Here is an 18,398-nt window from a genome sequence, read left to right as displayed (position 1 = left end):
ACAGAAAGGTCCCAGCCGGGAGTCGAACCGGGGCCTTCTCGCTGTGAGGCGAGAGCGCTAACCACTGCGCCACCGTGCAGCCCCATCTAAATTAATATTATTTTTTATTTTTTTTGTGAAGGGGGTCCACGCAGTGTTTAAATAAATGAATAGGTTCACACTATAGTAACCTTTTGTGATGCTTCATTCATAAAATTTTTACCTACCTCAGAACATTTTTTTAAACGTGAAGGACGCTTGTTTGATTTCTAAATCAGACCCATCAGAATATCGTATCAATCCTAAGAGGATCACTGAATTAAATAATTAACACCCCTTTCTCCTCAACTATATCAGTCAAACCATCGTTTCCATTACTGTAAGCTGTAGCACTAATCCACGGACATGAAAAGACCAAAAGCTTTCCTTTGATGTAAGTGGAGGTACAGCCTTCCCTGAACTCCCCTTGTCTCAAATTGCTTTTTCCCAGCCTCTAAAAGGAGGGACAGTTATTTTCCAAAGAGACTTGAGTGAACACAGATGGGAGGTCCTCACCCCAACATCAGAATATCAAAGCAAATATTCACCTTGCTACACAGAGATCGTTATACGTTTTGCTTTCTTTTTTCTCTGGTTTAAAAAAAATCAAATGCTCTGTGTGAAGTGTTGTTTTTTACCTTGTTCTTCATGAAAACATCTTTGCTAGCAGCACCTGTACTAAGGAAAGCTGGATTTGAGAAACAGGCGGAGTGATTATGGTGGAAAATAAGAAATTTGAATGCATGTCTCTCAAAGTGAGATTGTTTCAAGTCACTCACAGTACTTGTCTCCTGGGGTCTAGTATGTATGTAACAAGCAAAGGGAAATATCTCTCACATGATTTTACTTTGCAGCCGTCGAGTACTAAAGACATCTAACTTTTTTTTGTCAATTGTTTACCAGTGGGAAGTGTTATTTCTTTCCTTACACATTTGCAGTGCTATAAAAGTAGTTATCAGTTTCTTAAAGTCCCACTCCAATCATGTTTTGTTGTATTATAAAAGTGTTCCCAGTTGTCTTTTAATTATGGTTATGCCATTTTTAGCCAATATCTATAAATTTCTGTCAGAAATTTTTGCAGAGCGGCAGTAGTTCATTAGAAATTTGCCTCCAAGTTGTGGGTAGGACTGTTGAGGAGGAGCAAGTCCGCCCGTACTTCCCATCATCCATCTGTTTATACAGGTGCAATAAAAATGGGGAGCAATGTTGGAGCCATCCAGCCGTATATAGATTCTCAGAAATGCAATTTTTGCTCTTAATTTTCTTTACATATATGTCTTCTATTATCAGAAAAATGCTACAAGAACACGTTTGACACACAATTTGTACGTTAGACACACTATTTTAACCAGAGTGGGTCTTTCAACGCTGCTTTTTAATCATACATTGTAAAGCTGTTTATTTATGGAAGTAGAAAATCAGTTTCTTGTCACACAAAAGCTGAACTGTAAAGGAGAAAGAGAGCCCTTTTCTTTGGAGAGTTGCAGTATAGCTGGCCTCTTTGGTTTGCAAGCTTTAGAGCTTCTGAGTTTCTCTTGCCTTCTTGTTGTGAAAGGGCTGCCTCCGGAGATGAAGTCATAGAGGCGGGTGGGAAGGTGAAACCAGCTTAAGTGAAGTCTGCGTTCCAAAGCTAATGACATCACTCACGGTTAACAGGTTCAAAAAGTGAGCTGGACTGGATTATTTACATCACCTATAATACGAACCACAAAAACCAACAAATGTTGCCAACTTTAGAATTATAAAGGAGTTTATTTAATTTCTATGCTAACGTAAAGACACTTTGGTTATAGATGCGGGATTCTTGTTCGCAAAGAGGAACATTTTTAACAAAAAATATTTTCTGTGCAAAAATAAGATCATCTGTATGGATGACACAGTGGGCTAATTCAATTGTCACATCATCTCCAGAATTAAATATTAAAGGGACCATACCATGAACATTTTTTTTTTTTAGCTTTTAAGTGTATTGTACTGTTTTGATCTGTTCTGAGTAATCCTATAAAAACCTGTGCTCTCAGTAACATCCCTTCCCATACCCATGAAAACGAGCAGAGCCTCACATGCTGATGTCACAAAGTGAGACAGCCCCTTTCAGGAAGAGTCAGCTCTGCCCCAGTCTAACACCAACACCAATTTCTTCATGTAGCTAGCAATGATCAGCAAAAACTTTCATTTTAGATGAACAATAGGTGTTTGTTGCTTTACGTGCCCTCCTCAAAATCAGGCACCAATTTGTCAAGTGTATTTCTGTTTTTAATATTTGTGTTGTGAACCAGTGTAGCGATGGCCAGGGCTACCAAAGGTATGTGGTTTTTTAATCAATCTTTGAAAAAGTTTGAATGTCGTTTTTTTTTAGTAGGCAAAAAAGCAGACACGATGCCAAAGGGTCTACGATAACATCATGAAATGGGTGGCACCCACTCGCAACAGCCTCAGGACGCGAGTCGTTTTACTTCTCTGCAGAAAAAACTTCTAAAAAAAAACTAATATTCTATAAATATTTTTCACTTTTAGCGTTCCAAAGTTAATATATGATCAAATAAATTGATATAGTTTAGTCTGAAAGGCTTAAAAAAAATCATTAAATGACCCCTTTAATGTCCTAAGAATAAAAATTTAAAATGTACAAAAAAAGAAGAAAAAACAGTGCAGTTAATGTATTGCCAGCAATACAACCATTATTTGCATCTATATCTAGGCTGTTGAGTTGTGTAGTCTAGCAGCTATTGGAATAAAAAAACCTACAGTACTACTCATACTACTAATAAATATGACAAAATACATGGAATGTCTAATTTTTGGACCATAAAGAGCAATATCAATAAATGGAGAACAAATGGTCTATTTTTATAAATAAGGAGCACTGGATTATAGGGTGCATTATGCAGAATAAAACTGTCACAAAATATGCAATGACTACACTAACTTACATGCCTAGAGGGGCCAAGATGCAGCAGGGGTTGGAGTTGAGCAAATGTCCTGTGTATTTTCTAGTGAACCGTGGGGTTATTCATGCGCACTTATTTTATCTGAAACAGTCGACGTTTGCAGAGAGTGCAGCCAAACTTTATTTACAATAGCTGAATGTTGTTCAATTGTAACACAATAAATATGAATGAACAAACCGTAAAAAGATGTTGCATCATTGTACGTATTCCTGTAGTCTTGACAACAGTAGTCGTAATTCTCTCGACAAACCATCAGATGGTGTGGCTTCATAGTTTACTACAGTGGTACTAAAACATTTTGACAGATTTTTGAGCGCCGTGCACCACAGAAAATCTGTTCAAGGTCATTAAGCACAAGATTCACACCCAAGGCGCACTGTCAATTTCTGAGAAACTGAAAGGATCTTAAGTGTTCCTTATGGTTAAAAAAATACTCTAATTCCCTTTCTAGATGTGTTCTAGGAAATGATTTTTTGCAAGAGTATGTATTTGTGCTTTGTTGCATTTCTCTCTAATTTACTAAACACACAATGACCTTTCAATTAGCCTAAAACTAAAATAATTTCAGAGTTGAATTAAATTGTATTAGAGACAGAGGAGGTGGGCATAGTGGTAATAATTGGAAAATCGTGGCCTTGGTTCTAAGTTTCTAATAATAAAACATGTCTCTTCTTGTGTTGAGGATATTAATAATGTAAAAAAATTCAGAACCCGGTGTTGAACACTCCTGGATAATTAATGTTCTCTCTCCAACTTGACACCAGTTGATTCTTTGGGCGAAGGAGGGTTTTAAATTTTTAATCTTCTCTGTATAACTCAGCGTCTGAGCTCCAATGAAAGGGACAGAGTGAGTTTTAGTCACTGCGTCTGTGAGACTGAGAGGCTATTATAGTGGTTTTGATTATTGTGTGATCTATTGGCTGAGCTCATCAGTTACAGTTTTACATGGCAGACTGGTCATTCATCACTTAAGGAAAGGTCAGGAGGATGACAACAAAAACACTCAAAAACACAAGAAGAAGTAGAGTGGATGAAAATATTAGAAACAAAGCCAAAAAAAATTACCGTTATTAATGTACCTCTAATTTGCAAAAAAGTGACAAGCTAGATCTGTGGACTTAAAAACTGTCGATATAAATATCCATCATCCTTGCATTTATCAATTGATTTATTAATTATTACGACGTGGTAATTTTCTTATCACATGGATTTTTATCACCATAATTTACTTTTTTTTCCAATTTCTCCACTGAACCAATAGACTCCCACGTCCAATCAGCAAGAATCGTATTCATACAGAGTCCACACAGACAATTTTTAAGTCAGTCCAAATCCAGCGGCGTTCTCTGAGGGTCAATTCTCCCAGCATTGGAAGGGCAAGTGAAAGAAACAGTAAGCACAAGGCTGACCTTAAAGATTGAAGTGGGTCTTTACACTAACATGAGGTAAACTTGTGTGTGTTTCTGTATGTACAGCTCAGTGTAAAAGTCTGCGCTTGTGCGATTTTTGTTTCTGTAGACTCAAGGCATGAATTAATCGTTCGTACATCCTGTAAAGAAACTGCTGTTTTGTTAAAGCAACCAGTTACATGATTGATGGGTACAGATATGCTGAGAAAGATCAAAGGCTGGCTCTCTTATTTTAACTAAATTATGTAATCGGAAGCTGGGAAAATACAGATTTTTAGTTTGAAATCCTAAAAACTACTCAATCACTGAATGTTGTAATACTGAATTCTGATTGGATTAAATTAAAAAAATGTTCTAATATAGCAAGTCTAAAAATTTGAGACTTCCATGAAGGAAAACTAGACAAAAACCTAACTTTCCTCTACATCCATTCTTTCTAATGGTGTTATTAAAGATGGAACTGTGAGGTTGATTTCTAAACAATACAAAACAGTTAATCAGAGCAAAACTTTTTAAGTTTTACCTCCTGTCAGTGGATCACTGTTGGTCTGTGTGTCATTTAGTTCCCACTTATACTTTCAATAGTTCTGATTAGGATTGCTATGCTGTGCTTCCATCCTGTAAGTTGCTCCTCATCAAACAAAACACAGATATTTGTCAGTAAATGTGACAAAGAACTGGACTGGACGAGTGTGACGTCACCTATAGAAAATGCTCCTGCCAAATGAAGCCAATGCAGTTGTTATTTTATCGCGATACAGACGTTCCCATTTGGAGCCAGTGAATGGTCTGAGTTAATGTTTCTATGGTAACTACTGACTCTAATTAGGAGTGAGCTTGTTGGAAGTCCACACCCCTTTCACTAAAAAAGGGCTCTGGATTATCTGTCAGACTTTGCAGGTGGGGCCAGCGGGCACCACATGCTTTTATTGAGGCATCTGATTGGTCAGTCTGTAACTTGAGCAACTTGCTATGAAGAAAAACTATCTTTAAAAAATAAGATTAGAAAAAAAAACATGCTAAAATAAAAGGGATCAGAGCAAGAATTGTTATTCTGACAAATATAAAGACTGAGTAATAGCTGTTTATGTCTCAATAGAAGTCAATGGGATTTTCTTGGATTCAACAGATACTTCCTATTTGGAATTCGAGGGGGAGGGATCGCTAAGTCCAGCTATCGTATACAGTCGGTGTTATTAAGTCACTGTTTATGGCTCCAAAGTCACTCCCATTTGAAAAACTTGTGTTTTGGTCAAATTGTAGATGATACTTTTCAACATATTGGTAGAAATTCAGCTTATATATGGTACTCTTAGCTCAAAGTACCCTTTTAATTCTGGAATTGCTTTCCTTTGTCATTAAGGGCTGTTGGAATGTTCCAAATCTCAAGCCTCTGTTTTAATTCCTCACGTAAGAAATAGTTCAGAGAAGCAAAGGGTGTATGTGACTTATGTAACTAATACATCTATTAGTTGTAAACAACATATTCAAATTCGAATGTTTATGAGACCTTTTATGAGAACTGGATTGAGTGACTCCTCCCCATTATGCTCCAAATAGGAAGTCCCTGCTGGCTCCAAGAAGCAAAAATCCCATAGACTTTTATTGAGGAAAAAAAAGCTATTACACAGTCAGTATATGTGCTAGAATAGCCGTCATGCTCTACTACCTTTTATTCAAGTTTTTTTTTTCTTCATTGGAAGTTATTCAAGTTATAAACTGACCAATTAGATGCCTGAATAAATGTATGTGATGTCTGCTTAGAAGTTCAAAATGTTTGACAGATTCTTCCAAGCTCAATTTCAGTGGTAGGGGTGTGGACTTTAACTAAGATCATTTCAGATTAGTTAGGGTGGTTGCCATAAAAACGTCCACTCACACCAACTTGGACCAATCACTGCCGACTGATGATTTTTGGCTCCAGCATGGCAACATCTGTATTGTGAAAGAATGGCGACTGAATTAATTTAATTTGGTTGGAGCTGAAAGCGAGTCATTTTCTCACTCAGACCAGTTCTCCAATACAGTCTATCTTTGCTCCCAATTATGCACACATGTAAGCTCCAACAAGCAGTTCCCCCTTCATAACACACACAGTTGTCATAAAAAAAAGGAAAAAATAAATACCAATTGAGAATCTTCGAAACAAGACTGTGTGGACACCTAGTTTAGGTGTAAAATTAGAGTTTTTTTTTTAGGGAACATATCCCTCCTAAAACCAACCTCCAGTGGTCATTTGTTGAAGTACGACTTTTTGTCTGGGTTTGTGTCAATTTCTGGAATAGATTGGTGGGGGTTGCTTACAAACAACAAACAGAAAAAACAGCTTGTTCTAGATAAAGTTACTATAGTTCCTGAGACAGAGCTGTTTTGTTTTTGGACTGCAATAAATTAAAGAAGGATTGGTAAATGATTGGTGTTGCATACATTTCCCAAGAACACCCTTTCACCTCCCACATGTAGCCCATTTCTCACAGACATCCCATCTGTTTCTTCATTCCCTGGGTGCAACCAGCCTTGACACGGCTAACCAGGCAGTATTTCAAAAGTGTCTTTGTGGGAACACACATTTGGTTTCATGCAGTTCACTATCTGCCAAGATCTCTCTGCATTTCTTTCTCACTTTCGACTGTTATCCATCTTTCTTGGTGAATCTTATTCTTAATTTTTACCCAGTAGTTCTCACCACCCCTCACTCCCTTCTTGTTGTTCCTTCTTCCCTCCTCATTTTTAAAAGCCACATGCTCCCAGCCCGTCTGGCTCAGTTGCACCCTGACAATGAAAGGCTTTTTATTGGGCTAAGATTAAGTGCAGCCAAGCAGGGCCTTGCTACAGGGCTGAGGCTGCCCCATCCCCCCCTCCTGACTGCACAGTCCTCTCCACATGCCTGTTCTGGTCTGGCCCTGTCGCCCAGAAGGAGATTACTTGTCTCTGCTGCCCTTAATTGACGACAGTGGCAGGAAAGAGCCAGAGAGAAAGAAGAGACGGACACTGTAGAGACGGGATAAGAAGCAGTGCTGGTTTTTGTACTCCTACGTGAAAATCTTTGACAAAACATTATTATTATTTTAATGTCCATTCCTGTTTTTTCATTTAGTTGTTTTTACTAGACGTAACTTTTTAAAAATTCTGTTTGACATTTTTAGCCAAAACGAAAGAAACCTGTGTCGTTTTCTAGGACATAGTTTCTGCAGAGCGGCACTAGTTCATCAAAAATTGGCCTGTAAGTTGCAAGTGGAACTGTTGGCGCGGAGTAATCCTGCCCCCATTTCCCATTATCTATCTGTTTCTCCTGCTAGTTTACAGCCCTTCACAACCCCAACCTGACATTATGGTTGCAGCAAAAATGGCGAGTAATTTTGAAGCTATCCAGCCATACAGTTTTGAGCCAGATACCACCTCAGACAAGGAAAACAAAGACGTACAAGGATCTATTTGTCTACAATTGATGCATCCGTCTGCTCCTGATTAACAGTGCATTGAAAAAAAAAAATTGCAATGTTGTGGGTCTTCAACATAAATACATTGATACTTAATGGTGCTGTATATTGTATGACCTTGGCAAATGAAGTAAAAATGTCTACATTTAAATATTATTAAAAGTTCTCTTAGGCTACATTTCCCCATTCAGGCTCAAACCATTCTTCCCAGCTTCAGGCATTTTTCAGACACTCTGTGCCCTGTTACCCCTTCATGCATTTTATGATTTTTTTAAACTTGTGAATTTCATATTCTCTTCTGTTGGATATTGTAAAAATCCCTCCTGGATTAAGCCCTGAAAATTAAATAGTGGGCAGTTTATTAGATTGGCAGTTTCAGAAGTGAATTTGTTTTCTTCTTTTGAAGTTAAAACATTTCGTGCTTTAGAATATATATGTGTTCTTACAACTTTTAGTTGAAAATTATTATAAAAAAATTGTTTGCATTTCTGAAAAAGCTGCTGCAAATTCAGGCAATCATAAAAATGACCACAAAATCTTGTAGACTACAAAATCATTCACCCTATTTTATTTGAATTTATTTTTTTTCTACACTTCCTCTCCTCTAAACTTGTCGATTCAATTCCGATCTTTCTGGGAAAAATGAATTACTCTGTTTGGATGTCTGAACTGGTTTTCATTTTTCATGCCAATCGTGTTTGTCAGTAGGTTTAGATTTTCTCTAAATTATCATGACATTATTTTCATTTAAATAAAAATAATACATTAAACTAACACATAAATAAATGTGAAAATGCCCTTCTCCATGACTGATGAATAAATACATGGATGTCCTTGGTTGGCAGTCTGGCAGGATGTATTGGCTCTCCTTTGAAAGCAGTTTGGAAGCCTGCCAGTGTAGTAAACATGCATTTCCGTGTTGAAAATGAGCCAAATTCTGGTGATGTTTATGAGCAAGAGCAAGGGTTTGGTCTCACAATTGTTCAACTTTAAAGAGAAAGTAAGGTGAAACCAGTTTAGTTCTCAGTCGTAAGTCATGCTTTGTGAAACACCTGCCTCAAATATCTCTTGCTGTTTAACACATTAGTGCCATTACCCATAATTCCAAGAGTTTGTCAGTCTGACCTTCCCACACTAGTAAAGGAGACACATATGACACTGTGTGCTGTAGAGAAATGAATCAACATTTTTAATTGTATAACTAACTGAAATCCATGTGAATCTTCAAAATGACTAATGTAGATCGTGTCTTCCATGATTATTTTGTCATGGAGCCACAATGTTTCATGTAGCCATTTAATTAAGAGGAAACATAAAACAATGGGGTGGAAAGTACAGGCAACTGGTCGGGTCTCACATGAGTACACTTGAGCTGTGGTTGAAGTTGTGTCTCATTCATCTGAATTCAAATGGAACATCAAAGACGGAGCTGACATGCTGAGAAAAACTGTCCAAGAAACCACTTCCGTCTGAGTTCGTCCACATGCTGCCTCATTGTGGTTCCCTCTAGATTCCTCAAATCTGTTCAGAGCAGCTTGTCACCACAACTCGCTCATGGGCCTCAGTTTGGGCCGTTTCCAAAGACCTTGAAAACTACTGTAATCAAGCCTTTCCTCAAAGAAGAGAAGCAGTCTTGATGCAGCAGTATTGAACAACTGTTGGCCCATTTCCAACCTGATGACTGTAGACAGAATCCTTGAAAAAGTAGTTTACTATCATCTCACTGACTTCTGCTGAAAATTTCAATGATTTTCACTCAGGTTTTTATGCTCCATCAAAGCACAGACTTCTCAGACAAATTACATCCATTTAAATGCAGAACCTATCAAAATGTCTTCGTTTTGTTGGATTGGAGTGCTGTTTTAATACATTTGACTAGGTAATTTGTTTTATCATAGAAGCTACAGGACTTGATAGGCACCCTTAGTTTGTCACTTGAATAGTGTACTTTGGTGAAATCAACAACTGTCTCAGATCATACAGCCTTGAGCTTTGGGGTTCCCCTGGGGTCAATCCTGGGACCTCTTTTATTTTGTGTACAATTTTCCCTCACTTTATTGATTGATATAAAGTGTTAAACATGTATAATCCTACTTCTCAGATTTCACTTATCCTGTATCATTTATGGAATGTATGCCCCGCAGTACACAAGGAGATACAGTATACATGCTTCCTCTATGCCAGCCAATACGGAATAACATTGTATCTCCCACAGTTACGCAGATGACACTTAGATTTACACTTCACTCACAATGTGTGAATTTGGGTCAATGACTCACATCACAGAGTCACAGAGTGGATGCAAAACTAGTTTCTGCAGACAACATGAAAATCCTCTAACTAGAGCTGTTTATGCACGTTTATCTCGGGCAGGTTGACTTCCTACCCAGTGGACTCAGAAACAGTTGCACTTCATCCAGAGTGCTGCTGTTTGGGTCCTGACTAAAGCCAAGAAATACTGTTTTTTCATTGGCTTTTTGTTGTTCACAGATTAGACTTTAAACGGCTCCATTTTTGTTAAAGTTCCTTCATGGCTTACCACCAAAGTACATCTTTGACATGTTGGATCCAGATGAACCTCAATGGACTAAATCGGTCGGGAACAGATCTTCTGTTGGTGCCCAGAGTCAAGACTAACCACAGTGAAGCAGCATTTCAGTTTAATACTGCTAGAATCTAAAACAGTCTTCTTGCTGATGTTGGATAAGCTTCTCCTAAATGTTCAAGTCTAGACTTAAGGGTAATCCTTAGCTCAGGCCATGACAGCTGAAGGTCTGTTACTTGTGCTCTTCTCTTTTATTCCTATTTGAAATAATTTTAAGGATGAATTAAGATTTTACTGCTTTGTAATTTTTATTTTATTTTCCTGACAAGGATCTGTATGCGTCTAGTTTGTCTTTTTCCTAAAGCCCTTGATTTGCTTTGAGCACGATTTGTGCTGTACAAATAAATTTAATATAATTTTTGGGTCATATCCCCACCCCCCCAACTGGAAGACATTGAGATGATGCATGCATACATTTAGACATGAAATGTGTGATGAGGCTCATCAAGCTGTTAAGGTGGCAGCCCTCTGTCATGTATCTTGTTATAGCAGTATTCCCTGGGCTTTCACTCAGACATGACAGCACAGAGAGCAGATTGTGGTCTGGATATTTCTCATCTGCTGCGTGTGTGAGAGAGAAATGGATGATTGAGTTGTTTCTTAAAACAATGCGATGACAAAAAAAAAGATACGTCTTTTCTTTTTTTGTATGTTTTTATTTCATTCCACAGTGTAATCTTTGTTTTATTACTGTATAATTTAGCACAAAAATGGGATATACAATTAGAGGCAGTTTATGTAGTTGTTGTGGCTTTCAAGCTTTATGTTATTGCTTTCATCAATGTTTAGATTATTTAGAAGAATTACTAATATAAATGCTAAGGGACCATGGAACAATAGTTTAGGAATTCCTTACTTTCTATGTTCCATGCATAAAGGTAGTGCAGAAATGAATCCCAGATGAATATTTTTTTAAATAATGAGTAAACCGCAAACATTAAAGATGCAATCCATGTATAAAGCATGGACTTTTCCTAACTTGATGACAATTTAAAGCAGCAAGTTAGGGCTTGTCAAAAAATGCTTAGTATTTAATTCTTTGCATGACTGAATTTAAAAAGAGTCGTATTTCATACTTCATGATAATATAAACACTGTTTTTCATCAAGGATTGGGTTAAGCTTCTTTTTCCCTTAACCATCAAAATCTAAAAACTCTATGGGATAAAATGCTACTAAATGCAATGTGACTTTTGGTCTTTCCCTGATCTATACCCATGTTGCATTTTAAATAGTTCATACCTATGACATTGTATCAAAATGGCAGTGGTTGCTGTCAGTAACCAACCAGCCTTTTGGAGCAAAGTTGTAATCTTGACTTTGAAATTGAATTGTCTGTTTTTTAAAATGATAATTTCACTGACAGCCCAGTTTCACATAAAGAGAAGGAATGTTTACTCCTGTTTAAACTTGAACTTGCCCCTAGTCCCTGCAATAGTTTGTTGCCAGTTCTATGACATTGTGACTCACACTGCAATGTGTTCTGGTATCATCATATATTGAACCTGCATTTTATTGCAGAGCCAACAGAAGCTCTGCATGACCTTGAAAAAGAAAACCAGTGAATTGACTAGAGTCCACAATGTTTTGCTGATAGCGGTTGTTCCTACATTTATGTTTTGCTATTTTACACCTGCAAACATTGTCCTTGCAGCATTTTGGTTTAACCTTTTAGGACCTTGCATCCACATAAGTGGACATTATGTGTTGGGTTGTATTTCCACAGCAGTTAATTCTGCTTAACTGGGGCCCTGTCACTACATGTTTAGTTGTTAGCTCAAATATTAGCTCGGGTCCTAAGAGGTTAAAGCAGCTAGAAGCAAAATATTCTACAAAAAAATACTTCAGTCATTAAAAATCATGATTTTGGTGTTTTTGACAAATACTTGTAGAGTTTTTCTCATGATGGATGACATATATATATATAAACAACATATACTTGACTTGTATAAAGAAAATTCAGTTTAAATTTCCATTTCTAACTCTTTTTTTATTATTCTAATTGTTGGGAATCAGGATCAGACAAGCTTGTAGGTGTGATGTAGAACCTACAACGGCAAACCACACGTTCCCCGCTCTCCTCCATTCTAATGCATCCACCTATAGGCAACTAGATCCATGTACATATTTGTTTTCCTAGTTGGAGCTGGTATCTAGCTCAAAACTTTACGACTGGATAGCTCCAATATTGCTCCCTATTTTTGTTGCACCAGGAATGTTCGGTTGTGGTTGTAAGGGGGTGTTGGCTAGTGGCAGGTGGAGTATGGGAAGTAGGGGCGGTCTTACTCCATGATCCAGAGACAAATTTCTTAGGAACTCCTTCTACTCTGCAGAAACTATGTGCTACAAAAGGACTTAGGTTGTTTGATTTTGACTTAAAAACAGCCTAATCATAATTAAAAGACCACTGGGAATGCTTTGACAAAACCTCAAAAGATAAACGTATTGGAGCTGAACCTTTGGTTTTAATTTTTGGATGAAAAAAACAAGAATGAAACAAAATATCTTTGCCCTTGTCCCCGACCTTGATCTTCTGAAAGAAAGTCGAATGTTGTCAACCTTTGTGCTATCCTAGGCATATTTACATTAAAAGTGGCATCATCTGGACCCCATAAGAGAGCACAAGGGTTAAGGACATCCCCCATCATCAATGTAAAACAGAATTCCTATAGGGAATGGGTTTAAGGTCCTCTGAGCTAATTAGTATTTTCATTAACAGTTACAAGAAATCATTTGATTTCTGTAATTGCTGTTGCAATGATCACCTTATTTTTTCTTGTGGCCTTTTGCAAAAACAATAAGTAATGTTTGTTACATCTACTTAGGACTTAAGGGAAATCAAAATCAATGGACTTCGTTTATGTTTATTGATAAACATAAATGTTTCTATTCCCATACAGGAATCCCTAATGTTTGCATCTGCTGGTGAACTCATCGTCTGTTCTTTATTTTTTTTCCTTTAAAGCTTATGAGCTTTTTCTCTTGAAAATTACATTTTGGGAAACACAACCTTCTTATTCATTATCGTCCTTTAAATCCCTGTTGAAAGACAATCAGGGGAAATTTCTACTCTGAAAAAGCAATTTCATGTGGCTCACTCTTCTATCACAAGGAGTAATCAACAGACTAATGTTGGATTCAGGATCATGCCTAATAGCACTTTGATTGTTTACATATTTTACCTCTCATCAGTGTATTTCACTCAGGTCAACATGGACCTTCTTTTGAATTAAGCATCTTCATCATCTCCTCCTGGTTTGTCAAAACTCCACAGATAGATGACACTCTGTGGATTTTTTTTTCCTTTTTTTTTTACCTGAAACTCCACATTTATCACTCCCCTTCAGTACTCCTTTGAGGCACAGGCTGTAAATAAGAGGTGGGTGGAGGGAAAGGCATGCTGTCATGAAAAAAAGATGCTTCCTGGATGGCTAGATGCAATCATGGCCACTATCTGATGGCTCTGGAGGAAATTGGATGAGCTGAGAGCTGTTGGCTGCCAGTGATGGGAAAGATGACTCCTTTGTCACTGTGTCAGTCAATTCCCCACTCTCACCTGAGAGATCAATCAATAACAAAAGGATAAAGAGGTTTTTCTCTTGTCTCTGGGCCTGCGGATGCTGCCCGCTCTTGTCAGTTATGGACGATAAAACAACCTCCCATTCACTGGAATGTAAAATAGCCTGGTGCCCCATGCACAAAAAAGGTGGTGGGATCAGGACTTCTGCATCTGAATATTAAATACTGTATAGAGTAGTATGAGTTGCAGTAGCACAAAAAAAGGAAAATAAAGACAAAAATTCATAAGTCGCACTTTTGGGAGAAAAGTGAAACACTCCTGAACAAATCCGACAAGCCCTGTGTAATGTTGCATTCACACTGAACGCAATTCATACATCAAATTCGCGTCTGCTGCCTCTTTTTTTTACGCGCGTCAAATTCAATTTTCAAAGCTTTTCCACAGCTTGTCCAAAAATGCGTTCATAAACTAGACACTCCTGTCTACTGTGGGAAAAGCTGCTGTCAAGTTTTTAGCCTTATCGCTACATGGAAGCTTTGACTGTACTGTGTTCCCCCCTCATTCGCAGAGGTTAGGGACCAGAGACTTTCACGAATATGCAGAATCCGCCAATATGGAGAACCCCCACCTCCGTGACCAAAGAATGTCCATTGCATGTCCATACTCATTAAAAACACTTCTGATCATGCAAAAGACCAAATGGCAGTGACAGCATACTGCATGACGTAGATGAGGAGTGTCAGTCTGTCTCTCTGTGGCTAAAAACCAAGAGCGAGTGCTTCCTCCTTCATCAGATAATAAACACCTGCTCTAGATAATAATTATCCTCTGCGATTATCTTCTTCAGCATATCCGGATTTTTCTCAGCCGCCTCTGAGTCAGCTGATGCCATTTCTCCATGCAGAGGCATAAAGAGAGGAGGGGGTAGCCAACCGTTGCTCCCCCTCCACTCTCCGAAGAGGGCTCCGCCACGCTCCGCTATGGAGATAAACCTCAGCATCACAGCACCTCCTTCAGACGAAATAATGTCACTCAAGCATCTTGAGTTGTCTTGAGTTTTTGCGACAAACCGTAAGTGTCGTGTGACTGAAAAAAATCTGGAAACCGCGAGTACGCGGGGAAACACTTAATACAGTATCTCATTCACAGTACATGGAAGACATTGATCACATTGAGATATTACGTATATTTATTTTGAAGAGCTCTTCAAAAACATTGGTAAACACGTCTCTATGTCTGGGTTCATGACATCATTTAGTCTTTTTTTTTTTCGTGAGGTTTACCTTCTACAGTAAGAGCTATGTCTGAGTGGTGGCGCTTTCAGCGGTACTTCTGTCTCTCTATGACCCCGTTTGATGACTTGCTGTTCCACATTAGTATGAGGAAAGAACAGAATTAAAACAGAACAATAATGTCTCAATGTAAATAAGACAAACATCTTAAAGTTCATGAGAATAACAATTAGATTCTCGCTTCTCTTCTTCTTTTGTCTTCCTGTCAGAATCAAATACTAAAACAACTACAGTGCACTCTAGTGGTTGTTAGTGGGAAACAACCACTAAAGAACAACAGTTAATGGGAAAACAACAAATATATGAGCCTATTTAAGTTTAAAATAAATCACAAACAAGTCCCTCCTGAGTGTAAGTCTGGCCAAACTATGCAAAAAAAAAAAAAAATGCGACTAACACTCCATAAAATACACTAAACAAGTTTTTCACTCGTGGCCTTACTGACGTCAAATGGTTTCTTTGATCTGAGTTCTCACAGATTTCAATGCTAATGCTTTTTGTGTCATCTTTATAGCAGCCAATCTCATCTCTAGCAGCTACACATCATAAACAAATCTTATTATTAGTTCTGTTTGTTGCTATCAGGCATTTAGCACTACACCAATCCTGGCAAACATCAACACAATGTCTGTGTTTCCACAGAAATGCAATGGTTTGTAATCGTTTTACCGTCATTATCTTTCACTCATTTTCTGTGTACTTCATTTGTGCGTTCGTGTTTTGTGTAGAATCGGGCTAATGCATCGTTCCTGTCTCCCTCCCTGCAGTTCCCCGAATCCTGCGAGGAGTCGTCGTCTCCATTCGTCTTCATCTGCACTAATCCCCAGGAGCTGCTGGTGAAATTCCCCATGAAAGGAAAACACAAGATCTGTGAGTTTGCATTCTTTCATGTCAGGGGAAATGGAGTGCTTATAAAATGGGCTTAAGACCAGCTTCAGATTTTTACTTTTTTTTTTTTTTTAATCCTCATCTGCATTTCTATGCTCCCACGCATTCTTAAACACTCATTTCAATGCATAATGATACACGGCGCAGTTTCTTATCATTATATTGTCATTAATAAAACAAAACTGCACATTTTCATCCGCACACATGTACATTTTCTCTCTGAGCTCCATCTGTAAAAGGCTGGATTTGAAGGTGCCTGGGGGAGCGGGCCAGACCTGGATGTTGCTGCTGCATTGTGATTTATAAGCAAACTCAAATACATTTTCCCTTTGCTGCCATTGCTGCTCCTACAAACTGATGTACCTGCAAGCTCTTTTGTTAATATTTCAAAAGCCCGTAAAGACTTGAGAGGATTGTTTACGTAGCTGTGCCTTTTTTCAGAGCTTTGAGATCAATGGGAAATGCTTTTGAGTGATTCAAGGTAAAATGTAGCAGACTAAAACCTAACTAGAAGCTGTCTCCTTTTTTGTGAATACAATGATTTATGAAAAAGAAATCAAAGAATTGAACAAACTTCATGCTGAATAGTATGTTGACAGCTACTAAAAATAAATTATTTTCAAAACAAATGGCTTCACACATCAGTAAGTGCTGTAAATGTTACACAATGCAAAACTAAAATGTGAATTTATGCTGTCTGTGTATGCCTGAACAATGTTTTATTTTGAAAATCTTCTCTAATTAGATCATTTTGAAAGAAAGAGAAAAAAGATCTTTGACATTTGCTGAAATGGATTTCACATTTGGTTATACAAAGATCTATATTTTTAACAAACTAACTTGACTTTTTTTTAATTGGAATACAAGTAAATACGATTGTGTTTATGTTTTTTTAAATAATACACAATTATCTCCTTACTTTAATTAATTCAACTTTGCATTAATTGCTGCATCAGTGTGAGTTCAGTCTTTTATCAAGTTAGCACTTTTGTGTTTTGTTGAAAAGCGAGACAAGAATCATTATTTCCAGTGAATTTCCACCACTCCCATTATTCCTGCACTCTTTAATTAGTTGTTTGCGTCTTTGGTTTTTTTTCCCCACATCTCTAACAGGCTCACTAACTGTAGTCTCGAAAGTAAAAACATCTGCCACTTTTTACGTGGCGTACATTTTTTTTCACATGCTGTCATCCATGGTTTCTCTGTGATGATGAGAGTTGGGAAGTGTATTTTTTCTACTCTAATATTTAAGAGTTGCTGTTTAAAGCCGTTCATGCTTTTGTTAAAAATCTAACTTGACACTTTCGCCGCAGCATTTCTGTGCTGTAACCTTTGCTTTGATCTGATCTAATGAAATGCAGCAATACACAGGATCAGGGCAGACGGCTACAGCGTGCATTGCCCGTTTGCTGGTGTTGAATTAGTGCTGCTCTTTTCTAGTTGTTTGTTTTCAGTCAGCCTGTTCACAGCACGAATGAAGCAGATGTCTGCAAGTATAAATGTTGCTGTTATTTGAACAGATTGATCGGCTCTACACTTTTATTTGCTTTGTAACTTCATATTTAAAGCTTTTAGTTGCTTCTTTTTGTATTTCATCTAGTTTTTATTGCTTTCACTCTCCTAAACTCACATCATTATACTTTCATATATTTCTTAATTTGAGCTGTTGGCCTTCTGACTAAAGATCTGTGTTTAGCTTGATTTCTCCAGGTTAAAGTTTGGCCAGTTTAGGTCTAAGAGTGCAGATGTTTAAAGCATTTATTACCACCTCACGAGGTAAAAAGGGATATTTTCTTGTAATTAGGATCAAAACTGATTTTACACAAGTGTTGTAGTTGTTTAAAAATGTTTTAAAAATTATTTATGCTCTAGGTGTTTGTAGTTATCTTAAAATATTCACTTTTAAAATAGATTTTTGTTTTTCTAAAATAAATCAAATGAAATCTTGATGGGTTTTTTTAGGTGTTGATAAAGATGTTTTTTTTTTTCAATTTACAAATTTTTATTTAAAAAAAATCCTCCATATGATCATGACAATAATTAACATCCATCTATCCTCTGAATCTGCTTAATCCCTTTCGGCATCACTGGGTTGCTGGAGAGTATCCCAGCCGTTGTTGGGTGAAAGAAGGGTGCATCCCACTTGATATCAATGATATTAACAATGTTGATTCATATTAAAGACTACTGTAATGATGCATCCCTCAGTTCCATATACATCATAAATGTCATACAGTCATATCTTTGTGTCTTGCCTTAAGTCACTATGACTTCCT

General features: G+C 37.4%; 1 protein-coding gene across 2 annotated transcripts in view; it reads left to right on the top strand.

The window, feature by feature from the left end:
* The window catches only part of trip4 (thyroid hormone receptor interactor 4), a 113,286-nt gene that overhangs the window by 33,017 nt on the left and 61,871 nt on the right, over positions 1–18,398 (top strand). For both annotated transcript variants that reach the window (XR_004949720.1, XM_024296269.2), the window contains exon 12: positions 16,002–16,104. Coding sequence is in view for 1 of the 2 variants with exons in the window: in XM_024296269.2 (XP_024152037.1) it covers positions 16,002–16,104 (103 nt within the window). In the remaining variant the exon portion in view is untranslated. The remainder of the gene's footprint in view (positions 1–16,001; positions 16,105–18,398) is intronic.

The sequence above is a fragment of the Oryzias melastigma genome, linkage group LG3, assembly GCF_002922805.2.
Source record: "Oryzias melastigma strain HK-1 linkage group LG3, ASM292280v2, whole genome shotgun sequence".
Lineage (NCBI taxonomy): Eukaryota > Metazoa > Chordata > Actinopteri > Beloniformes > Adrianichthyidae > Oryzias > Oryzias melastigma.
This window is presented reverse-complemented; position numbering and strand designations above follow the sequence as displayed.